At 39.4% G+C, this 22,342-nt stretch overlaps 1 protein-coding gene across 1 annotated transcript in view; it reads left to right on the top strand.

The window, feature by feature from the left end:
• Nucleotides 1–524: 524 nt before the first annotated feature.
• The window catches only part of FAM20C (FAM20C golgi associated secretory pathway kinase), a 37,841-nt gene continuing 16,023 nt past the window's right edge, over nt 525–22,342 (top strand). The window contains exons 1-2 of the mRNA XM_044660143.1: nt 525–688; nt 21,881–22,061. Of these exons, the coding sequence (XP_044516078.1) occupies nt 613–688; nt 21,881–22,061 (257 nt within the window). The 5' untranslated portion in view covers nt 525–612. The remainder of the gene's footprint in view (nt 689–21,880; nt 22,062–22,342) is intronic.

Below are 22,342 nucleotides of genomic sequence, written 5' to 3'. Positions count from 1 at the left end.
GTTGGTTAAGTTCAGAATTTAAAAAGAAACAAAACTTAATAGCATTTTAAGTATGGGTTAGGAGAAGCTTCACTTATGTGGAAAAGAATGTTTCCTTCCATAACAATGAATGATTCAGCATTCATGTCTCCTGTTTCTTTTGTCCTTTATCTCCTAGGACATAAGGCAGCATATAGGAATGTACCCACTGGATGCTCTTAATCCTTGCAGTCCCCAACTAAGGCTTGATTTCAGACAGTAAGACAAGCATTCAAGTCATTCAGTTCAGTTAAAAATAACTCATTTGAGTTGTGGTATTTTGCACCATGTAAAAAGAGTCTCAGTTCAATGCTTTGTGTTTTTTTTTTTTTTAACCCTTAACTTCTGTGTATTGGTTCCTAGGTGGAAGAGTGGTAAGGGTGGGCAATGGGGGTCAAGTGACTTGCCCAGGGTCACACAGCTGGGAAGTGTCTAAGGCCGGGTTTGAACCTAAGACCTCCCATCTCTAGGCCTGGCTCTCAATCCACTGAGCTACCCAGCTGCCCCCCAATGCTTTGTGTTTAATTATTGTTATTATTTTTTTTCCCTCCCAGAATCCTAGATTTCCGTCGTGTCCCCCCAGTCGCAGGCCGAATGGTCAATATGACCAAGGAGATAAGGGATGTTACACGAGACAAGAAACTATGGAGAACATTCTTCATCTCTCCAGGTATTACTGCACACCTTCAGAGCTACTGCCACAACGATTCTCATTTCTGCTATGGAGGGAAAAATGGGAAGGGGAAAGAGTCCATCTGTTGGACTGTTCTTACCCTGAGGGCTATGAAACTCTCCATGTAGGACAGTTTTCATTTTCTTTATAAAGAAGGGCAGTCACTGAGTTTTTCTTGTAAATCTGGTAACCTCATAAATTAAAAACAATGAAATTCTATGGTTTCAGAATTTCTGCCATAGAGATAAAGCTGGATAAATAAGGACACATTAAATGAAGGAAATAACTCCCCAGGGGTCACTTTGGGGCAATATATAGAGAAAATTATTAAAAGCAGGAATGAGATGATAAGATTTCATGGTGAATTAGATTGAATTTACATCCAGATAACTTACCATGACTCATTCATTCATTTAACAACAACAAAAAAAAAAAACATACAAAGTACACTTTATGCAGAGCACTATATTGTCTGGGTCTACAAAGTATCCCCTTGGTAATATGATTAGTGTAGCATTAAATCTATAAAGTAATTTGGACGGTATTATAATTTTTTTTTCATTGGCACAGACCAAACATGAGCATTGACTATCCATTTAATTATTTATATGCAAAGGACTGAGCTTGACATATAAAATTTAGATAAGATAATCCCTTCCTCTGGTAGTTCATAGTTCAATAAGGGCATAAAATATGCATATAGATAACTATGAAATACAGTATTGTGATGCAGAAAGAGTTCAGATTTTGGTACCAGAGGACCTGGGTTTGAATTTTGGTTCTTCCTATCTATGTTGCCCCTTGGTAAGTTACAACTTCTCTAGAACTCAGTTTCCTCATCTGTGCAGTGTGATTGCTCCAGAAGACTTCTAAGGCCTCATATTCATTGATCCTATGTTACATGTTAATTGTATTAAAGACATCAATCAATGAGCATTTGTTACATACCAGCTATGTGCCAGGTCGTTTGTTAGGCTGCTGGGGATATAAGTATGTACGAAGAATGAAAAAATCCTTTTTTCTCCAAGAACTTACAGTGTCCTAAGGAGAAAAAATCTCTGTGGAGTTACAAAATGTCATGTAAGAAAACTGTACAATGAGACCTAGCAACATAATTTCACCCCTGCTGCTAAGACGTGTCTAAACACCCAAATTGGAGCAGAGTTGAGAATTGTCTCTATCATTATTTTTGGATTTTTCTCAGCTACCTGGATTGTTCAGATGAAAGTGATTTTTTAAAAAAATGTCAATTATCCAAATAATTGCTTCATTTCCCTTTATATGCTCCTGACCTGCCCCTCTGGGCCCCTGCCCATCCATTGTAAAGTAAGACAGCAATTCTTCACAATTTGGTTATGCTCTGCTCATAGACAGATGCATCACTTACTAGCCACTGGAAAACCTGGAAGATGAAAAGCTGTCAGTGTTGTTAGAATTCTAACCTGGGGTGTTTTAGCTTATCAAGCCCTATGATTATTCCCTCTATGCTTGGAGTTGTGACACTTTGAATGAATGGATGCACATTTTTAAAGCACCTACTATGTTTTTTGTTTTGCTTTGCTTTGCTTTGCTTTTAACCCTTACCTTCCATTTTAGAATCAATATTAATTCTTCCTAGCTGTGTGACCCTGGGTAAGTCACTTAACCCCCATTACCTAGCCCTTGCTGCTCTTCTGCCTTGGGACCAATACCCAGGATTGATTCTGAGATGGAAGGTAAGGGTTTTAGACAACAATTACAAAAATATCATCATGAAACCAATAAGTAACACAATATTGTAGTCCATTAAAATTAATTCATTTAGTTTTTGAGAATTCCACTCTGTACCTGAAGATTTCCCTGATTACCCCAGATGGAAGTGATCTTTTTCCTCATTTTATGAGTAAAGGAACTGATAACCAGAAGGAAGCAACTTCCCTAAGGTCAAACAGTCAGCTAGTGGTAAAGCTACAACTCAAACCCAGATCTCCTGATTCCCAGACTCTCTAGGGTAATATTTGTAATTCTTTTCCAGTAATACTGTTCCATTCATTGCTTCTTAACAGTATCAGGTGGCGTAGGTTATTTCTACATATGTCTTGTTTTCTCAATTAGATTGCCAGGGCCTTGAAAGCAGAAGACCTTTCTTTTTGCATTTGCGAAGCCCTAAGTTGAAAACCAGCCTGAGACATTCAATTAGCAATGTGACCCTAGGCAAGTCACTTAACCTCTGTCTGCCTCAGTTTTCTCACCATAAAATGAGGATAATAACAGCACATATCTCCTAGAGTTGTTTTGAGGATCAAATAAGATAACTGTAAAGTACTTAGCACGGTGCCTGGCACATCATATGTGGTTTTTCAGTTGCGTCCAGCTTTCTGTGACCTCTTTTGGGGTTTTCTTGGCAAAAATACTGGAGCTGTCTGTCTGATATTTCCTTCCCCAGTTCATTTCACAGATGAGGAAATCGAGGCACAAATAGGATTGGGTGTTTTGCCCAGGATCACATGGCTAATAAATGTCTATGGCTGGATTTGAACCCAGGAAGAGGAGTCTTCTCAACTATCTACAGTGTCCCCTAAAAATATTAGAATAGTTTGCTATTTTCTTCTTCAGGTCCTTTTGCAGATAAGGAGGCTGGGACAAATAGGGTTAAGTGACCTGCTCAGGATTACCTAGTGAGAAAGTATCAGAGGTTAAATTTGAACTTGGGAAGATGAGTCTTCCTAACTCCAGGTCTGGCACTCTATCTACTGTGCCACCTAGATGCCCAGCAGATGCCAGCCAAATGATAGCTCTTATTGTTCCTTTAAAGTTATCCTGGCTCTAATGTCCTCCAACAGTGCCCCGAATATACTAGGAACTCAGTAAATATTTGTTGGTTGACTGAAATGTAGTCATTTCACAAAACTCCTCGAGATGTTCAGCCTCAGCTGAGGCATTCATCACGCAACCAATAAAAAGACTCTCTGGCCTAGCTATCCTTGCTACCTCATTTTTCTTAACTCAATTTGGCCTGATCTGGGTATCGTATTTTACATGAGATCACAGAACTAGAATGAACTTTAAGGTCATCTGGCTCAAACCCCCTCATTTTACAGAAGAGGAGAGTCTAAGTTACTTAGCCAGCCTAATATTCTAATCCATGTTCTCTGACTCCAGGGGCAGCTAGGGGACACAAAAGAGCGTGCCACCCCTAGAGTCAGGAAGATATCAGTTCAAATCCAGCCTCAGACCCTTACTATAATGTGACCCTGGGCAAGTCACTTCACCTTGTTTGCCTCAGTTTCCTCATCTGAAAGATGGATGAATTGGAGAAGGAAATGGCAAATCACTCCAGTATCTTTGCCAAGAAAACCCCAAATAGAGCCCCAACAAATCAGATGCACCTGATAAAATGACTGAAAAACAATGACCTCTGGACTCCAAATCTAGTTAATCTGATTCCTCTTCTCTATCCCTGGACCTCATCATTAAGGGATTGTTCCATGCCTTGTCCTGCTTTTGGAAATGGTGGAGTTATTCCAGAGATTAGGATAGTGGAATGATTTAACGATAGGTAACTGAAACTGCCCCCCAAACAGGGAAATCAACAATGAAAGCTGCTGGTTAGCATGAAAGATATTCATCTTGTCTCACAGTTTTAGACATTACAAAGATGCCATGGCCAAAGGATTTTTTTTCCCAGCTCCCTCTAATTCATCCAGATAAAAACCAATTAAGATATTTGATTATCTGTGCCTCAAGCTTTGCTCGAACATAAAAGCCCAAACTAACAGCCTTTTTTTCTATAGATTTTCCAGATCAATATGCTCTACTCTTTTCCTTAATTGTGCTCATAAGTTTGTCAAAATCAATCTCCATAAATCTATAATTTAATTAACTCTATTCTCATCACCAAAAGTGCAGCGAGTCCCTCGTATACTTTATTCATCCCAGAGCACACTTAACGAAGGACAAAATCATATATGAAAGACCCAAAAGTATCCACTGAAGGATACATTCCTATGCACCATCTCACATAAAAATGAGGCAGCCTCATATGAGCTTAAAATTATTGACCAAGTCAGTGATACTTAATTTGACATTATTAGAATCAGAAGAGTAGGGCCACCTACATGGTTCAGTGGATTGAAAGCCAGGCCCAAAGATATAAGGTCCTGGGTTCAAATCTGACCTCAGATACTTCCTAGCTGGGTGACCCTAAGCAAATCACGTAACCCCCATTGCCTAGCCTTTACTGCTCTTCTGCCTTCCAACCAGTACAAAATATTGATTCCAAGGTAAGAGTTTTAAAAAGAAAGGATCAGAGTAGACCTTGGAAGTTATTGAACATGCCACCCAATGTAGAAATCCTTTCTAAGGTATAAAGACATATGGAAAGCTATCCTTTGCTCAAACATTTCCAGTGTCAAGAGACTCATTCCCTCATGAAGCCATTTCGGACACCAAAGCTTGTTTAGTTCTCATGCTGTGCCAAAATTGGCCTTTTCTAGCGTCCAACCCATGGATCACAGTGCCATCTTTTGGGAATCCTTCCTCCCCCCAACAAAGCCCAATCCCAAAACTTTTTTCTCTCACCTAGAGATAATTAATGGAAGCTGCCATATTTCCCCCAAATCATCTCTTCTCCAAAATAAAGCTCCTTGGATCCTTCAGTCCATGGCACAGGATCTAGTACATCAAGCCCTTAATAAAAACTTACCTGATTCCATCAATTCAAAGCCCTCCTCCACCCCCTTCTTGGATTCACCTCTGGTGAGGAATCCAAGGCTAACAGGATGGCTGATCAGTCTAGGCTTGACGTTGCTTCTTCTTAAAATAGGAGGACCAGGCCTAAACACTGTGCTTCCAGTGTGGTCTGAGCTACATAGAGCATCGCAAAAATAATACTTCTCTGCAGCTGGACCCGGTACTTTCGTTAATGTAACCAAAAACTGTTTGAGAAAGACAATCGGATCTAGTTCTGTTCAAGCCAATGTAAACACCCAGTTGAGAACCTGGAAAATGTCTACCTAGGAATGGTTCCTTCCAGAAGTGTGGATCTTGATTGAAGAGAAAAGTAGCACAATCTTCTGCATTAACAACCACTGGATGTTTTCTATTTCAATTCAATTGAATATAATTCAGCACAGAGTAATTTAATAAGCACCTTTTAAGAGCTAGAGCTAGATATAAAGACAAAATGAAAAACAATCTCTCCCCTCCGGAAGTTTACGTCCTATTAGAAGACACAACATTTATTTTTTTTTCTCATGTCAGGAAGATCTTTTTATTTTTATTTTTTAATATTTTCCTCTAGTTACATATTTCATGTTCTTTCCCTTTCCCCCAAACTCCCTTAGCCAACGCACAGTTCCACTGGGTTTTACATGTATCATTGATCAAGACCTAATTCCATATTATTGATAGTTGGACTAGAGTTATCATTTAGAAGACACAACATTTAGAGAGGCAATTCAGTTTAATATGGATGTAGGAGGAAGAAAACAATAGCTAGAGACAGCTAGATGGCTCAGGGACTACAGCACAGGACCTGGTATCAGGAAGACCTGAGTTCAAATCTAGCTTTAGACAAGTACTAGCTCTGGGCAGGTCACTGAACTTCTAGTTGCTTCAATTTCTTCATCTGCAAAATGAGGATGATAATAGCACCTTATTTCCCAAGGTTATGATGAAGTTCAAATGCGATAATATTATAAAGCACTTAGCAAATTTTAAAGTGCTATGTAAATGCTATTTATTATTATGATTAGGGCACCTAAGTGGCTCAGTGGGTAGAGTACCAGGACTCGAGTCAGGAAGATTCCTTATCCTGAGTTCAAATATGGCCTCAGACCCTCCCTAACTTTGGGACCCTAGGCAAGTCACTGAACCTTGCTTGCTTCAGGTTCCTCATCTGTAAAACGAGCTGGAGAAGGAAATGACAAACAACTCTAGTATCTGTGCCAAGAAAACCCCAAAAAGGGGTCAGAAAATCAGACACAACTAACAACAACATTATTATGATTAGCAACAGAATTACTAGTGGTATTGGGCAAAGCATCCTGTAGGCCTGAGGCATCTCAGATAAGGTTGAGGCTTCTAAGAGGATTTCTAAATGAAATGCTGGGGAGTAAAAGTAAGTCAATAATTATTTAACTTAATTTCACATCCTTTGTCACAGAGTGGACTCACACTAGCATGACTACTAATGAATAGTAATTTACCAGGAAAAAAGGGAATAACATTAAAGATGTCAGCCAAGGTCTTTAAAATAATTGAGGGAGCCATTTAAGGAACCCACGCTATAGTTAGTTCTTTTATTCACATTTTTTGCAGTCTCCAAGGGCTATGGATTTTCCCCCTCTACCAACAAAAGACCATCTGAGTCAGTTATTATTCTGGACAGATAGAATTAAAATGTTTCCACTTCCCATTTTGGACAGTGCCCTGGCATTTTCACTCTGGCCTCAACATTAAATTTGAAGTGGCTGAGACATGTTAAAATAAATAGGGAACTCACAGATGAGGAAACAATCCTCCCGATCCAGAGCAGCTCCTTCTCAGCAAGTAATGCATTAAAATTGTTTCTAAGGGCTAGAAGTTAAGTGGGGGCATCAAGGTGGCACCATGGATAGAATACTGGACTTGGGATCAGGAAAACTCCTCTTCCTGAGTTCAAATCTGCCCTCAGACACTTACTACCTATGTGACCCTAGGCAAGTCACTTAACCCTATTTGCCTTAATCCCCTCTTCTATAAAATGAGCAGGAGAAGGAAATGGCAAACCAGTCCATTATCTTTGTCAAGAAAACCCCAAAGGGAGGGTGAAGGGGAAAGTAAAAACATGAATCATGTAACCATGGGAAATTTTTCTAAAAAATAAAATATTTAATTGATAAAAAAAAACCCAAATAGGGTCATGAAGAGTTGATCACAACTGAAAAATAACTGAATAGGCCTAGTAGTGGTATGCATTTTGTTAACTTTCTGAATATGGAACCAAATTGCTTTCTAGAATGGTCCTACATTTATCTAAATGTAGATTATTTATCTAAAAGGGGACTAGATGGAATAATAATCAAGAAGATGAAAGATAATGTAGCAAAAGAAAATGGCCTTATTTGGAGAGAAGATATATTTACAAGAGTCAGACTTGATATGACTGAAATGACTAAACAATAAGAAATTAAGTGACTTATCCAAAGGGAAACCGTATGTTTGAGAGGAAGGACTCACATCCAGTTTTTCCTGGCTTCAAAGCAATTTCTTTATCCACTATCCGAGGATGCCTCTCTTCTCAGAGAAACCATATCTAATATTATCATTTGGTTAGTGTTATTGACAACAGTTTTTCTTTCACATCGGTCACCCTATCGATCAATAACCATTTATTAACTACTATCTATCAAACATGGTGCTAGGTTCTGAGGATACAGAAACAAAGAATAAATATTCCCACCACGTTTTAGCTTACATTCTTCTGGGGGAGATGGCAAGTTGACATAGTAAAAGGGACATTGGCTTTCAAGTAAAAAAAACCTGGATTCAAATCCTGCCTCTTCTGTATGCTAATTGTGTGACCTTGGACAAGCCATTTTACTTCTCTGCACTTCAGTTTCCTCATCTTTAAAAATGATGGGTTGGACTCACTGGCCTCTGAGGCCTCTCCTACCTCTAAACCTATGGTCCTATGAAATACACACATATACATTATTGTTGTGATCTATTCAGATTTTTTTTTAACCATCAGATCTCATGGATCCCCTGAAATATATCCATAGACTGACCATGTGGGGGTCCATGGATCCAGATTAAGAACACTTGTTCTAAAGATGATAAGTTCTAGGTGAACTGAATTTGATTATCTTCCGCAGAGGGAGCTGCTTACACTAGGACTTTCCTGTGTAGATGAAATCAGAGAGCTAGACATCACCACGAAAATAATTTTTTGAAGTACAATATAGCTTTGACCAATCCAAATTATCTCTGTTCCAACTTTGTCCAAAATGCAGCAGTCAGCCAGATTTGAAAACATTCTTCTGGTAGAAAACCATTAGAAATGTTTAATTTTTACTCATGCAGTGGAATGATATAAGCCACTCTCCAACTGATCGAATCTTATTTTTTTAAACCTAATACAATTCATTTGGGTAATTTTTATTTTACTTGTCCTTTTAAATCTGTTCAAAATTAAAAAGAGACAGTGGAAAGGACATTGGATTTGAGGTAAAAAAAAAAAAACTCAATTCAAATACTAGCTCTATATGGTCTTGGGCAAGTCAATTAACATCTTTAAGTCTCAGTTTCCTCAAATGCTTCCTCCAGCTCTACAAGTGTGATCCTATGAATGTTAATTCCTGCAGGGATGGAAAACACTTAAATGTATGCCTTGTTCTTCAGAATACTGAGTTTTATTTGCCTGGATGACTCTCCTTCATGGATGATCAGAAAGGAAGGGAAAGTAGGAAATGAAGAAATGAAATGAGAAAGAGGCAAAAGTCATGGATCAACTAAAGTTTTAAAGTACAATAAGCTGCCAATATGCCAAATGTCTGGGTCATATGTCTGCCAGCAGCTGACATGTAAATATATTTGTCAGGGCGAACATTTTATCTGAGGGCATCTTGACTATCCAAGCATTTCATTCCATTGAAAAAATCAGTTCCTTGAGTAAATCTTTCCAGATCAAAGAACATGTAACAAGAGTGGGAACTGAAGCCATTAATGAATTTAGATGGACCGAGAATGACAGTACTGGTTTGCTAATATTTCCACATCTTGCTTCCAAAATCAATTTGCTACATGGCGTACATATCAATCAACTGGCAAGCATTTATTAAGCACCTATTACATGCAAGAATTCTTGGGCTATTTGAATAGGACAGATTTTGAAAGTTATTTTCCTTGCAAAAATAGTCTTGCTACTAATTATTCCATGAGTGCCCTTTGAGGGGAAAGAAATTTATGAAGTTTTCCTCTGTGTGCATATAGTCACACAATTTTAGTCTAGACTTCATCTTTTTTTCATTAAATTTGCAGAAATCTGGAAATGATAATAGCTACTAATGTCATTAGTAATTATTGTTAATAATACCAAAAATGGCTTGCATTTATATAGTGCAACAAGATGGGCAATCTATAAATTGCCTTGTTCAATTGAGAGGCAGAAGGGTGTTCACAAAAGGCACTGATTTTATTTTGTGTCAGCTTCAAGACTCATATTTGGTTTTCTAGTACCTGTGGACAAGTCATTTTCTGTCTCGCACTGACACCTATAAAATGGAAGACGGTAACCTCAGATTTCTGAATTGTCTTCTGGCTCTAACACCTAAAATTATAGGGTTTACTGGCTTCCTGCTAAAATCAATTCCTTCTTCTGCCTGTTATAACCCAAGAGACAATGTGCACTGTTTTCTTTTCTTTTTTTTTTTAACCCTTACCTTCTGTCTTAGAATCAATATTGTATATTGGCTCCAAGGCAGAAGAGTGGTAAGGGTAGACAATGGGGGTCAAGTGACTTGCCCAGAGTCACACAGCTAGGAAGTATCGGAGGTCAGATTTGAACCTAGGACCTCCTGTCTCTAGGCCTGGCTCTTAATCCACTGAACTACCCAGCTGCCCCCAATGTCCACTGTTTTCATATACTACTCCCAAACCATTGTAGCCCCTACCCAGGCCTTATGGTCAGAGAAACACATCTACCCGTAAGAAATGTGGAGAATATCCTTTGGCTAAGCCAGTTAAAGCAATGGATTCCAGAAGCAACATAGGAATGTAATAAAATGCAATCGGGGAGAATTATTTGGCATCGTTGTGCCATGATGTTGCATCCCTGCCAGACTAAGGAAGATGGATAGCAAAGCTGGGGATAATTGCTAGAAAGCTGGGGCTCAGCTGGGACTTGGTCTGTTCTGGGTAAGGTTGGTGCTTTTCTAAAGGATCCAGGGCACATCTTCATGTTTCTCTCAAGGTGAGGATTGCTTAGTTTTGTCAACTCTGCATGGTTGAAGCTTTGGAAAGAGGAACCTTTCAGAGTCTTGATAGAATTTTTTTTTTAAATCAAACAACTATGGTCTGAAGGTAACAAGGTTTGGCGCTCTAACAGAGGGACTACAAAAGACACCTAAGTTATAGTAACTAACTACCTTCAGAAAGCTTACAGTCTCAGCATAAATCTATAAAAAGCTAAATCTATAGGAAGGAAGCGCTATACACCACATATTGAAAAAGACTACTAGAGACTCCAAACGATCACCCTAATGCAAATATTAATAATATGGAAATAGGTCTCGATCAATGACACATGTAAAACCCAGTGGAATTGTGTGTCAGCTACAGGGGAAGGGGATGAAGAGGGGAGGAATAGAACATGAATCATGTAACCATGGAAAAATATTCTAAAATAAGTAATTAAATAATTTTTTTTAAAAAGAAAGAAAAGAAAAAGACTACTAGATTAGGAGATGGAACGCCTGGGTTCTAGTCTTGACATGGAATCTACATTGTTATGGGACCCTCCTATCACTCAATCTTAAAGCTCTATGTGAATGTGAGTCATTATTATAGTAACAATTCCTTGCGATTGCTCTTTTTCTTTTTGTCCAGTGCCTTGATTTCACTGGTTAGGGACATCTCTCAGTAAAGAAATGCCACCTACTACTCGTGTGGATTGCCAGCTGCTCCTCAGCTTAATAAGGACTGGACATTTTAAGGTTCCCAAGGTGTATTTATATATATGAGTCTATATGAGTCTCTTTATGAGTCTCGAAATAACCCTGGAAGGGTGAATGGTATTATCATCCCTGTTTTACAGATATGGAAACTAAAGCTTTTTGGCCACCATATTAAATAAGGATCTAAGGATCTGAACTCAGGTCTTCTAGACTTCAAGTTCTGCACTTTGTCCACTCTGTACACTGCCTGTAGGTCACTGGGAGGTCAAGTGATGTGGCCTGGATCACCACACCAGAATGTTTCAGGGTAGAAGACTTGAGCTCCTTGACAAAAGCTCGATGCCCTATTTACCATGTCACGCTGCCCCTGTACATTGTTGCTAGGACTACTTAGTTCGTTTTAGGAGGAGGTTGGCTATTGTTTAAAATTTCTTCCACTAGGGCCAGGGTCTCATTTGGAGCATGGAGGTAACTTTGGTTCTTGAATGCAGTGCCAGCAGAGCACAAGTTTTGGCAGATCCTGTTAAGTTGGAAATGTTTCAGGTATCCACGTGGGAAGAGGTCCAGTTAGGTTCCGAATGCTTTATCAGCTGGTTGGCCACTGTAGCTCATCTAGGTCATCCCACTAAAATTTAGAGGAGTTGGAATTGATTGAACTCAATACAGTGAATGCCCAGTGAAATTTCATACATTTTCAAGGGAAGGGGGACAGCTAGGTGGTGAAGTGGATAGGGCACCAGGCTTGAAATCAGAAAGATTCATCTTTGTGAGTTCTAATCTGGTATCAGGTACTTACTATCTGTGGGACCCTGAGCAAGTCACTTAACACTGTTTGCCTCAGTTTCCTCATCTGGAAGATGAGCTGGAGAAAGAAATAACAAATGACACCAGTATCTTTGCCAAAAAACAAACAGACAAACAAACAAACAAAAAAAAAAACAGGAAGAGTCAAACATAACTGAACAAAAACAATAAAATCCAAACATTTCACTTTAGGCAGCAGCTAGGTGGCTCAGTGGATTGAGGGCCAGGCCTAGAGACATGAAGTTCTGGGTTCCAATCTGGCCCCAGACACTTCATAGCTGTGTGACCCTTAGCAAATCACTTAACCCCCAGTGCCTAGCCCTTGTTGCTCCTCTACTTTGGAATGATAATTAATAGTGATTTTAAGATGGAAGGTAAGGCTTAAAAAAAAAAAAAAGCCAACAAAGCAGATCTACCAAGATTAGAACTGCTGAATATCAGCATTTAAGAAACTTACTTTGGAAAATGTCTTGGTCGGCCATGTGGGTTGCCCCAACCCTCCTTTCATATTGATTTCGAAGAGCACTAAATTTGATATCAGAAGATATGAGTTGAATCTCAATTCTGTCACTGGGCAGCTAATTGGTATAATAGTCAGAGCACCAAGCCTAGAATCAGGAAGACCTGAGTTCAAATTTGGCCTCAGATACTTCCTAGGCTGTATGACCCTGGACAAGTCATTTTACCCTGTTTACCTTAGTTCCTCATCTTTAAAATGAGCTGGAGATGGCAAATGGAAAATCACTCCAGTATCTTTGCCAAGAAAATCCCAAATGGAGTCTTAAAGAGTCAGATATGGCTTACCACTCTTCTGCCTTGGAAACAATATACAATATTGATTCTAAGACAAAGTAAGGATTAATTTTTTTTTTTCAGGGGAGGTATGACAGGTATTTTATCATCCCTTTTTTCAAGGGTGGGGAAACCGAAGATCAATGACACAAAATTACTTGCCCAGCCACTCACAACTTGTGTTAAGTCTTAGAGACAGCAATTATTCCTCTTCTGATTCTCAGATCCCTCATTCTTTCCTACCTAACACATTTCAGCATCCTCTAACTCTGAGAGTTGGGAGATGGTTTTGCGTAAGTTTCATTGGCTACAATTGCAGCCACTTCTTTCTTTGTTCTCTGGGACTCGAAGAATTCCAGCCCATGGCCATTCATATTTAGCTGCTTCTACTAGCAGAAAAATGTCAGAGATAAAAATTGTTCATCTGATGCCCACCCTTGACCGTGACCAGGGAGCCATAGGTAATCATCCATCCTTTACATACCTTTCTGGTAACAGAAAAGGTTTTCTATAGGGGGCAGCTGGGTAGCTCAGTGGATTGAGAGCCAGGGCTAGAGACGGGAAGTCCTAGGTTCAAATCTGGCCTCAGACACTTCCCAGCTGTGTGACCCTGGGCAAGTCACTTGACCTCCATTGCCCACCCTTACCACTCTTCTGTCTTGGAGCTAATACATAGTATTGACTCCAAGATGGAAAGTAAGGGTTTAAAAAAAAAGAAAAAAGAAAAGGTTCTCCTTAGCCTCCCTACCATCCCTTGCCCTGATATAACCTGATATAACCACAAATGAGCTAAAGAAAAAAAGAAATAAACTAGTACAACAGTTAAACTCCTAAGAGATTCTACCTGTGCTAAACCAGGAAAAAGGAATGTATTAATTATCTTTACTTGAACTTTTTTAATGGTTGCCCCATTGTTCTCAGGTCCTCATTAAAGACAGATTTTATCAGAGGGGAGATTTCAGCAACAAAAACTGCAAACAGAAATGAAGCTTTTCTAAAAATGGAATGAGGCTGTGGAGGGAGACAGCGTGATTCTCAGCAGTAAAGGTCATTCAACGTAGGCAAAATGGCCACTTGTCAGGAATGTTTCGAGGATTCTTCTCCAGGTATAGATTAGACTAGATGATCTGAGAGTGCCCACCACTCTCAGTAGATTCTTAAAAACAAACAAAAAAACAAACAAACAAACAAAAACCAACTTATCTTCTGCTTAGAATACTATATATTGGTTCCAAGAAGAGAAGTAAGAACTTGACAATTGGGGTTAAGTGACTTGCCCAAGGTCACACAGCTAGGAAGTGTCTGAGGCTAGATTTGAACCCAGGACTTCCCGCCTCCAGGCCTGACTTTCTATCCACTGAGCCCCCTACCTGCCCACTATGACTGATTTCTATTTTTTTTTTTAAATATGAATCCATTAAAAAAAAAAAAAGAAACTCTTACTTTCTTATCTTAGTAACACTCTTAAAAAAGAAGGGTAAGGGCTAGGCAAATAGGATTAAATGACTTAACTAGGAGGTATCTGAGGCCAGATTTGAATCCAGGTCCTCCTGACTCTAGGCCTAGTGCTCCCCCAATAATGCCTCCTATCTGCCCCCTATGGCTAATTTTTGTATTTTTTAAAAGAGAAAAGCCAATGTGGAATTGTGGAAAGAATGCTGGACTTGGAGGTTAAAAAAAAGACCCAATGATAATTCATCTCTTAACACTTACACAAGCCATGAGACCATGGGCAATTCGTTTTGTGTCTTCAACTTTTGGTTTCCTCATCCATAAAATGGGGATGATTAATATCCAAAGCATTTTCTTCCCCAAGTTGGTACAGATCAAACAAAATGTTTGGAAAGGGCTTTCTGAATCTTAAAGGCATGTTTCAACTTTCACCATCTCAAGTATTAAAGCCTATGTTTTGGGTCATGCCATCCATTCCACAGAACTGGACTTTATAGAGACTAAGCAGATGATTGACAACATTTTCCCTTCTATGCAAAATTGAAAGAAGGTTTAACAATGTGCACAGGTGAGAGATGCCTACGTGTTCCAGTTCCACCAACGGGGGGCAAGCGGAACTCTCATACGATAAAATTCAGATCAAAGGAAGACTGAAACACAAAAACTAATGAGAATTGCTTGAAAGGCCATCTTTGAACCAGAGGAAAGAAATTTAGGTGGAAACATTCAATGATAACTTGCCAGTTCTGTAGCTGGGTCTTGCATGATTTTGACACATGGTTCTCAGGAGATTCATCGAAGTCCGGTTTTGTATGGATTTGGGTTGGAGGGCGGATGGAGGCTAAATTAAATTATGACCGTGGGAACATTAGCTCTGCTTGATCAAGAGCAAGTTGAGGAGGCGGCTAGGTGACTCAGCAGATAGAGAGGCCTGGAGACAGGAAGTCATGAGTTCAAATCTGGCCCCAGACACTTTCTAGTAGTGTGTCCCTGGGCAAATCACTTAATCTCCATTGCTTAGCCCTTACTGTTGTTCTGCCTTGGAACAAATAGACGGTATTAATTCTAAGATGAAAAGAAAAGGTTTAAAAAAAGAAAGAAAAAAAAAAGCCCATGATGCAAATCTATCAAGATAAGAGCTGCTGAATGCCAGGTTTAGGAAATTTACTTTAGAAAATGTCTTGATTGGCCAGATAGATTACCCCAACCTTCCTTTCATATTGGATTGGAAGAGCACTCTATTTGTTGTCAGAAGATTTGAGTTTGAATCTAGATGGTTATAGTAGTCAGCATACCAAGCCTAGAGGGTTCAAAGCCAACCTCAGACACATACTAGCTGCGTGACCCTGGGCAAGTCACTTACCCCTCTTTGCCTCATCTATAATACGAGCTAGAGAAAGGAATGGCAAACCACTTCAGTTCTTTTGCCATGAAAACCCCAAAATAAGTCACAAAGAGTCAGACACAACAGAAAAATGACTGAAGGATAACAAATCTCTCACTGCTTCTAGAACCTTGTGCTTCACAGTTGCCTCCTTGAGTCTCAGTTTCCTCATCAATAAAATAAAAGAGGTAGATTAGAGAAATTCCAAGATCCCTTCTGTCACTTAATCCTAGGATCTTATTATTAAGAATTTGGATTCCAAGTTTTCTAAGTGAGTTTAAAAGTCAATCCTACTCCATACTTAAGGTTGATGGATGTAAAGGCACAATAAAATTGCATCTCGTTTGGCAGTCAAGTGGGGCGTGATAATGGTCTATCAGTCTAGCAACAGAGATGTCACCAGGAGGAATTCAGAGAATTCCTGAATCTCAGCTATGAAAGGCAACAGGAAAGCCTTTGAAGGCATTTCAGGTTTTTTTAGGGTAAATGAACCACATTTATCAAATTTTAGGCCTTTTGAATCTCGTTATATATTCATCATATTGCTGTCTATACTATAGATTTATGTAGGCATATTAGAAACCCTAGGAGATAGCCAGCCCCTTGGGAGATGGTATGTCTTCTTTAATTTTATATCCCTCCCAGGACCTATCAAAGTAGATTGCACAGAATAGATTTTGACTTAATACTCCTCTAGTGCTATGGGGCTGTAGAAAGAATTCTGACTTTGGAGCCAGAAGACCTGGATTCCTCATACGATAGCTTTTCTCATTTTGATTTTTTTTTTTAAGTGTAAGCTATTATTTTTTTCCTCCAAATCTTCCCTGTGGGAAATCCTTTTCCCCACCCCCTGCCCTACCACCTCTAGTGGCCTCTCCTTCCCAGGAGAATATAAACTTCTAGAAAGTATAGACTATTTAATTTTTTATTTGGTATCTACAGTGCTTAGTATAAGTGCTTATTGAGTGAGTGAATGAATGAATGTATATTTTGAACAAATGCTAGATTGGACAGTGGACCATGAGCCATCCTTCCAAGAAGCAAGGGGACTTTCCATAATATAAAAGCTGATGTGAAATATGGAAAGAACCAACATTTTCTTCTAGGTTTGAATATTATTCCAGTCATTATCATCACTCCCCCTTTCCCCCCCAGTCATTAATCCCAGGTGTTTTCTTTAATAAAATGCAAAGGGAACATAGACTTCTATTCCAACAGAAGTTGCATTCATATGTAAATGCAAATGAAATTCATTTCTGCATTGAATTTTGGAATCCTCTGGGAGAACAGCTTTGAGGTCATTATTGTGTTCCACCTCCTTCCCCCTTTAAAATTATGCCTCTAAAAATTGACTCACAAGAGAGTATTGTATGTAATAGACAAATTTCCTGGTCCGAGATAATGGAAGATCAGATAATAGCTTTCCTGTGTAAATAGATTCTGTGATTCTGTTAAAGGCACATTGTCTCAACATGGAAGGCTACAAATTAAACTGTATCAACAGATGCCCAACTACTGAGTGATCTTTGATCATTCCATTAGTAAAAATCAGACATCAGCTATTTGTTTTCTTGCAGTGCAAGATATGTCCTTAGGACTGTTTCTTTGCTTATTGGATCCAATAAAAGAGTTTTGTCTGCCACAGACAGTTGCAAAGTTAAACTTTACTTAGGGGGCATCCTAGACTCCATGAATTTTCACTGGCTCTTCCCCATCCCAGGAATTCTCTTATGGTTTCCTGGCCTCCTTCAATGGCTTCCTTTAAGTTCTAGCTAAAATTTTACTTTCTGCAAGAAGCCTTTTCCAATCTCCTTTAATACTATTGCTTTCCCTCGGCTGATTATCTCCAATTTATCAAGTATATATCTTGTTTTACAGAGTTGTTTGTATATTAGCTTTTTCCCTATTAGATTGGGAGCTTCTTGAGAGCAGGGACTATTTTTCCTCAGAGCCCGGCACATAACAAGCTCTTAATAACTATTTATTGACTAATTGGATTATGAACCAGACTTAAATCTCAGCTCATCTACCCAGGAGTCCTTTAAGTGTAACTCCCAGAAAGGGCCAATGCAAAAGAAATGAAGCCACAATAAAGAATACTGCTTGTAATATCTGTGTACCTAGAGCTCAAGGTCTCTTAAGATTGTTTTTTTTTTTTTTTAACTCCTTAACTTCTGTTTTAAATATCAGTTCTAAGACAGAAGAGCAACAAGGTCTGAGCAATTGTGGGTTACTTGACCAAGGTCACACAGACCTTGAGTTCAAATTTGAACCCAGATCCTCTTGACTCTAGGCCTAACTCTCTATACATTGAACTACCTAGTATCCCATGTCATATAAGGTTTTTTTTTTTTTTTTTTTTTTTAAACCCTTGTACTTCGGTGTATTGTCTCATAGGTGGAAGAGTGGTAAGGGTGGGCAATGGGGGTCAAGTGACTTGCCCAGGGTCACACAGCTGGGAAGTGGCTGAGGCTGGGTTTGAACCTAGGACCTCCTGTCTCTAGACCTGACTCTCACTCCACTGAGCTACCCAGCTGCCCCCTCATATAAGGTTTTGACTTGAATTATCAGGATAGTGTTTGGGTAGAGACTTACCTTGAGAATAATCAGTCATTGATTGGCTATGACCTATTTTTTTTAATGGTATAATGCAGCATAAGAACAGTTGATTAGAAACCCAAAAGCCTAGATTCAGGTCTGCCTCTCTTTAAACTCATTTTTCTTATCTGTAAAGTGAGAAACTTTCTCTAGAAAATCTCTTACCATACCTTTCAGCTCTAAATCTTTTCATCTTAAGATATTTTTTCTGGGAGTGCCACTGTCTGATTTTCAGCTAAAGGAATCCACTCCCTGATTGAATCATCTTATACCTAGAGTTTCCTGAACAGGGTGCTGAAATCTTAGAACTGGAAGGGAACTCAGAACTTATCTAAGTCCAAACTCTTCAGATTATATATCATGAATCTGAAATTGAAAAGGAACCTAGAAACCATCTAGTCCGGCCTCTTTAATATTAAATGTTAATTTTTATTATATTACATATAATAAAATTTAATGCTAAATAAATACAAAGGAACTTGGAGAAAATGAGCAAAGGCTTTTTTTTTAAGCCCTTAACTTCTATCTTAGAATCAATAATGTGCATTGACTCCAAGGCAGAAGTGTAGTAAGGGTTATTAAATGATTTGCCCAGGGTCACACAGCCAGGAAGTGTCTGGGATCAGATTTGAACCTAGAACCTCCTGGGAAAGACTTCTAAGGGGGTGACACCTGAAGGAAGTTTGAAATTGAAAAGGACAGAGCCTAAGGAATGAGAAGATTCTAGCTATGGAGGCCAAGAGATGGAATGTCAATGTCTACAAGGACCATCAGACAAGCCGATTTAAATAGAGTGTAGAATACATGGGGAAGGAAGGAGGGCATTAATATGAAATCATCCTTGAAAGACAGGTTTGGAACTCAACTGGGAGGAGATTTAGAGACAAAACAGAAGTTTGCATTTCATCCTAGAGATGCATTCTATACTTTCAGCAACTCAGGAAATATTTAGTAGATTTAAAATTTTAATATCAGTATCTAATAATGTTATTAATAACAGCATCAACAATTTTGCATTTTAATATTCAATTAGCTATTTATTCATTTGATATTAACAATACCATCACATGAAATATTATAATATTTGATATTTATTATGTACAAGACATTGCGTGAGGTACTAGCAATACAAGAATTAAAATGAGACAAATCAGATCTTCCAGGAGTTTATACTCTACAGGATGAGGAGTACAAAAGTATACAAGTATGTTTCTTTTTTTAAAACCTTACCTTCCTTCTTAGAATCAATACTGTTTTAAGGCAGAAGAGTAGTAAGAGCTAGGCAATTGGAATTAAATGACTTGCCCAGGCTAGGAAGTGTCTGAGGCACCAGAACCTCCCATCTTTAGGCCTGGATTTCAATCCTACTGAGCCACATAGCTATCCCCCAAATTATATTTCAAAAAGAATTGAGGAGAAGGAAGTTCTAACAACTGGGAGGACTAGAGATAGCTTCATAGAGAAAGTGGCCTTTTAACCTGAGCCTTGAAGGAAGATGCATTCTTTTTCTTTATTTCCTTATTTGTTGTTGTTTTTTTTCCTAAACCCTTACCTTCGGTCTTTGAGTCAATACTGTGTATTGGTTCCAAGGCAGAAGAGTGGTAAGGGTGGGCAATGGGGGTCAAGTGACTTGCCCAGGGTCACACAGCTGGGAAGTGTCTGAGACCAGATTTTAACCTAGAACCTCCCATCTCTAGGCCTGGCTCTCAATCTACTGTGCTACCCAGCTGCCCCTGGAAAATGCATTTTCTGAGAAGCAGAGATGAGGTTGAACCATACCAACCATAGGCAAAGAGGCAGAAGATAGATTATCTAGTTTGGGGAATAGCTCATTATCCAATTTGGCCACAACTTAGAGCTCAGTTGTTGAAATGTGGTTGGAAAGGTAGACTGCTTTGGTGAGCTCTTTTTTTGCTAGTCTTACTGACATGGAAAGAAATGAAGTAAGAATGGAGACTCCGTGAGTCTGCTTTTTTGATAGGGACACACAAAACTGAATCAAGTCTGAGCTCGTCCCTGCCAGTAAGAGACTTTCCCAGTCCAGAGAAATCATCGACCTAAAAGTTCTTGATTAACTAGGAGCCAGAATAGCTCTGAAAAGAGCTTATACCCAAGAGTTCAGTGGACACATTGGAATTATCCAGATCAATGAAGCCATGGTATATACTTTGCTTTTTTATCTAGGTAATCAATGCTCAAGGTTTTGATCTGAGTAACCAGTATGGTTGATGTGTATGAACTTGTCCTGAGAAGAATTTGCTTATATTGATAGACATGAATTGTTTCATAAAATGGTATGATACAGTCATAAGAATTGTGAAGATCTGGGTTCTAGTCCCAGATCTGCCATTAACTGGTTGTATGACTTGGACAAGAGATCTTACCTCTCTGGGCTTCAGTTGTTGTTTGGTTGTTGAAGTCCTGTCCAATTCTTTGTGACCCCATTTGGGGTTTTCTTGGCAGAGACACTCGAGTGGTTTGCTATTTCTTTCTCCAGCTCATTTGACAGATGATGAAACTGAGGCAAACAGGGTTAAGTGATTTGCCCAGGGACACACAGCTAGTATTTGAGGCCAGATTTGAACTCAAAAGAATCTTCCTGACTGTAGGCTAGAAACTCTATCCACTGTGGCATCTGGCTGCCAAAATGATCTCTAAGGTGCTCTTTAACTCTGGAACTTTCTCTGATTCTCAGAGAATTGGATTTATGTGGAACCAAGCTTTCTGTAGAATTCGTATGTTGTATTCTTGGAGCTCAATACTAGGAAGGCCGGAGGTTCTAAGAAAGGATCAGAGGAATATGTAATATCTGGTCATTGCTCAGATTTGATGAAAGCTTCAATAAAAAAGTGTGTGTGTAGGGGGCAGCTGGGTAGCTCAGTGGAGTGAGAGTCAGGTCTAGAGGCAGGAGGTCCTAGGTTCAAACCCGGCCTCAGCCACTTCCCAGCTGTGTGACCCTGGGCAAGTCACTTGCCCACCCTTACCAATCTTCCACCTAGGAGACAATACACCAAAGTACAAGGGTTTAAAAAAAAAAATTTTTTTTAAATGTGTGTGTTTGTGTGTGGGGGGGAGTTGGCATCAGTTTAATTCAATTGCCTGAATCACAATAAAAACTGGTATTCATACAGGGTGTCCCAAAAGTCATGGTGCAATTCGAAGTTCTATTAGTTTCAAATCGCAAAGTGACTTTAGGGACAATTATTGTAGTGTTTAAAGACTTGTTCATCTGATTCCCCACAACAATCACATGGGGTAGATACTACAGATATTAGTATCCCCATTTTACAAAGAACTGAAGGTTGAGGACATTAAGCAATTCATCCGTGGTCACACAGCTAATAAGTCACGGCAGAATTTAAACCCAGAGCTCTCCAAACCCGAAGTCCAGCACTCTTCCCCACTACACCCTGCTGCTGCTTCTCAATAGAAAGTTATTGAATGGTTTTCTTGTTTGTTTTTTTCTGTGTGTTTATTTTTGTGGATTCTTTTTAAATTAGCGGGTTGTCTCTTTTCCATCAGCCAACAACATCTGTTTCTACGGGGAGTGTTCATATTACTGCTCCACGGAACATGCTCTGTGTGGGAAGCCCGATCAAATAGAAGGGTCTCTAGCAGCCTTCCTGCCCGACCTGTCCCTGGCAAAGAGGAAAACTTGGCGAAATCCATGGAGACGCTCATACCACAAACGCAAAAAAGCAGAGTGAGTCACTCCCTTCTGCCAGCTGGTGGGAGACAGCAAGCAGAAAACTGCTCTCGTCTCAGGCAGGGGGGCACCGGAGGCTAAAAACTCGACTCCTGGAAGATTATGAAAAGCTCACAACCTACTACAAAGAACTTCTCTTCTCCCTTCCCCTCCCGTCTCCTCCCCTTCTTCCCTATCCTCCTCTCTTCCCCTCCCCCACTCTCATTTCCCCCACTGTTCTCTCCTCTCCTCTCCTCTCCTCCCCTCCCCTCCCCTCCCCTCCCCTCTTCCGCTACTCT

Source organism: Gracilinanus agilis, chromosome 1, assembly GCF_016433145.1.
Source record: "Gracilinanus agilis isolate LMUSP501 chromosome 1, AgileGrace, whole genome shotgun sequence".
Lineage (NCBI taxonomy): Eukaryota > Metazoa > Chordata > Mammalia > Didelphimorphia > Didelphidae > Gracilinanus > Gracilinanus agilis.
The sequence above is the reverse complement of the archived record's forward strand: the minus strand, read 5'-3'. Positions and strand labels throughout refer to the sequence as shown.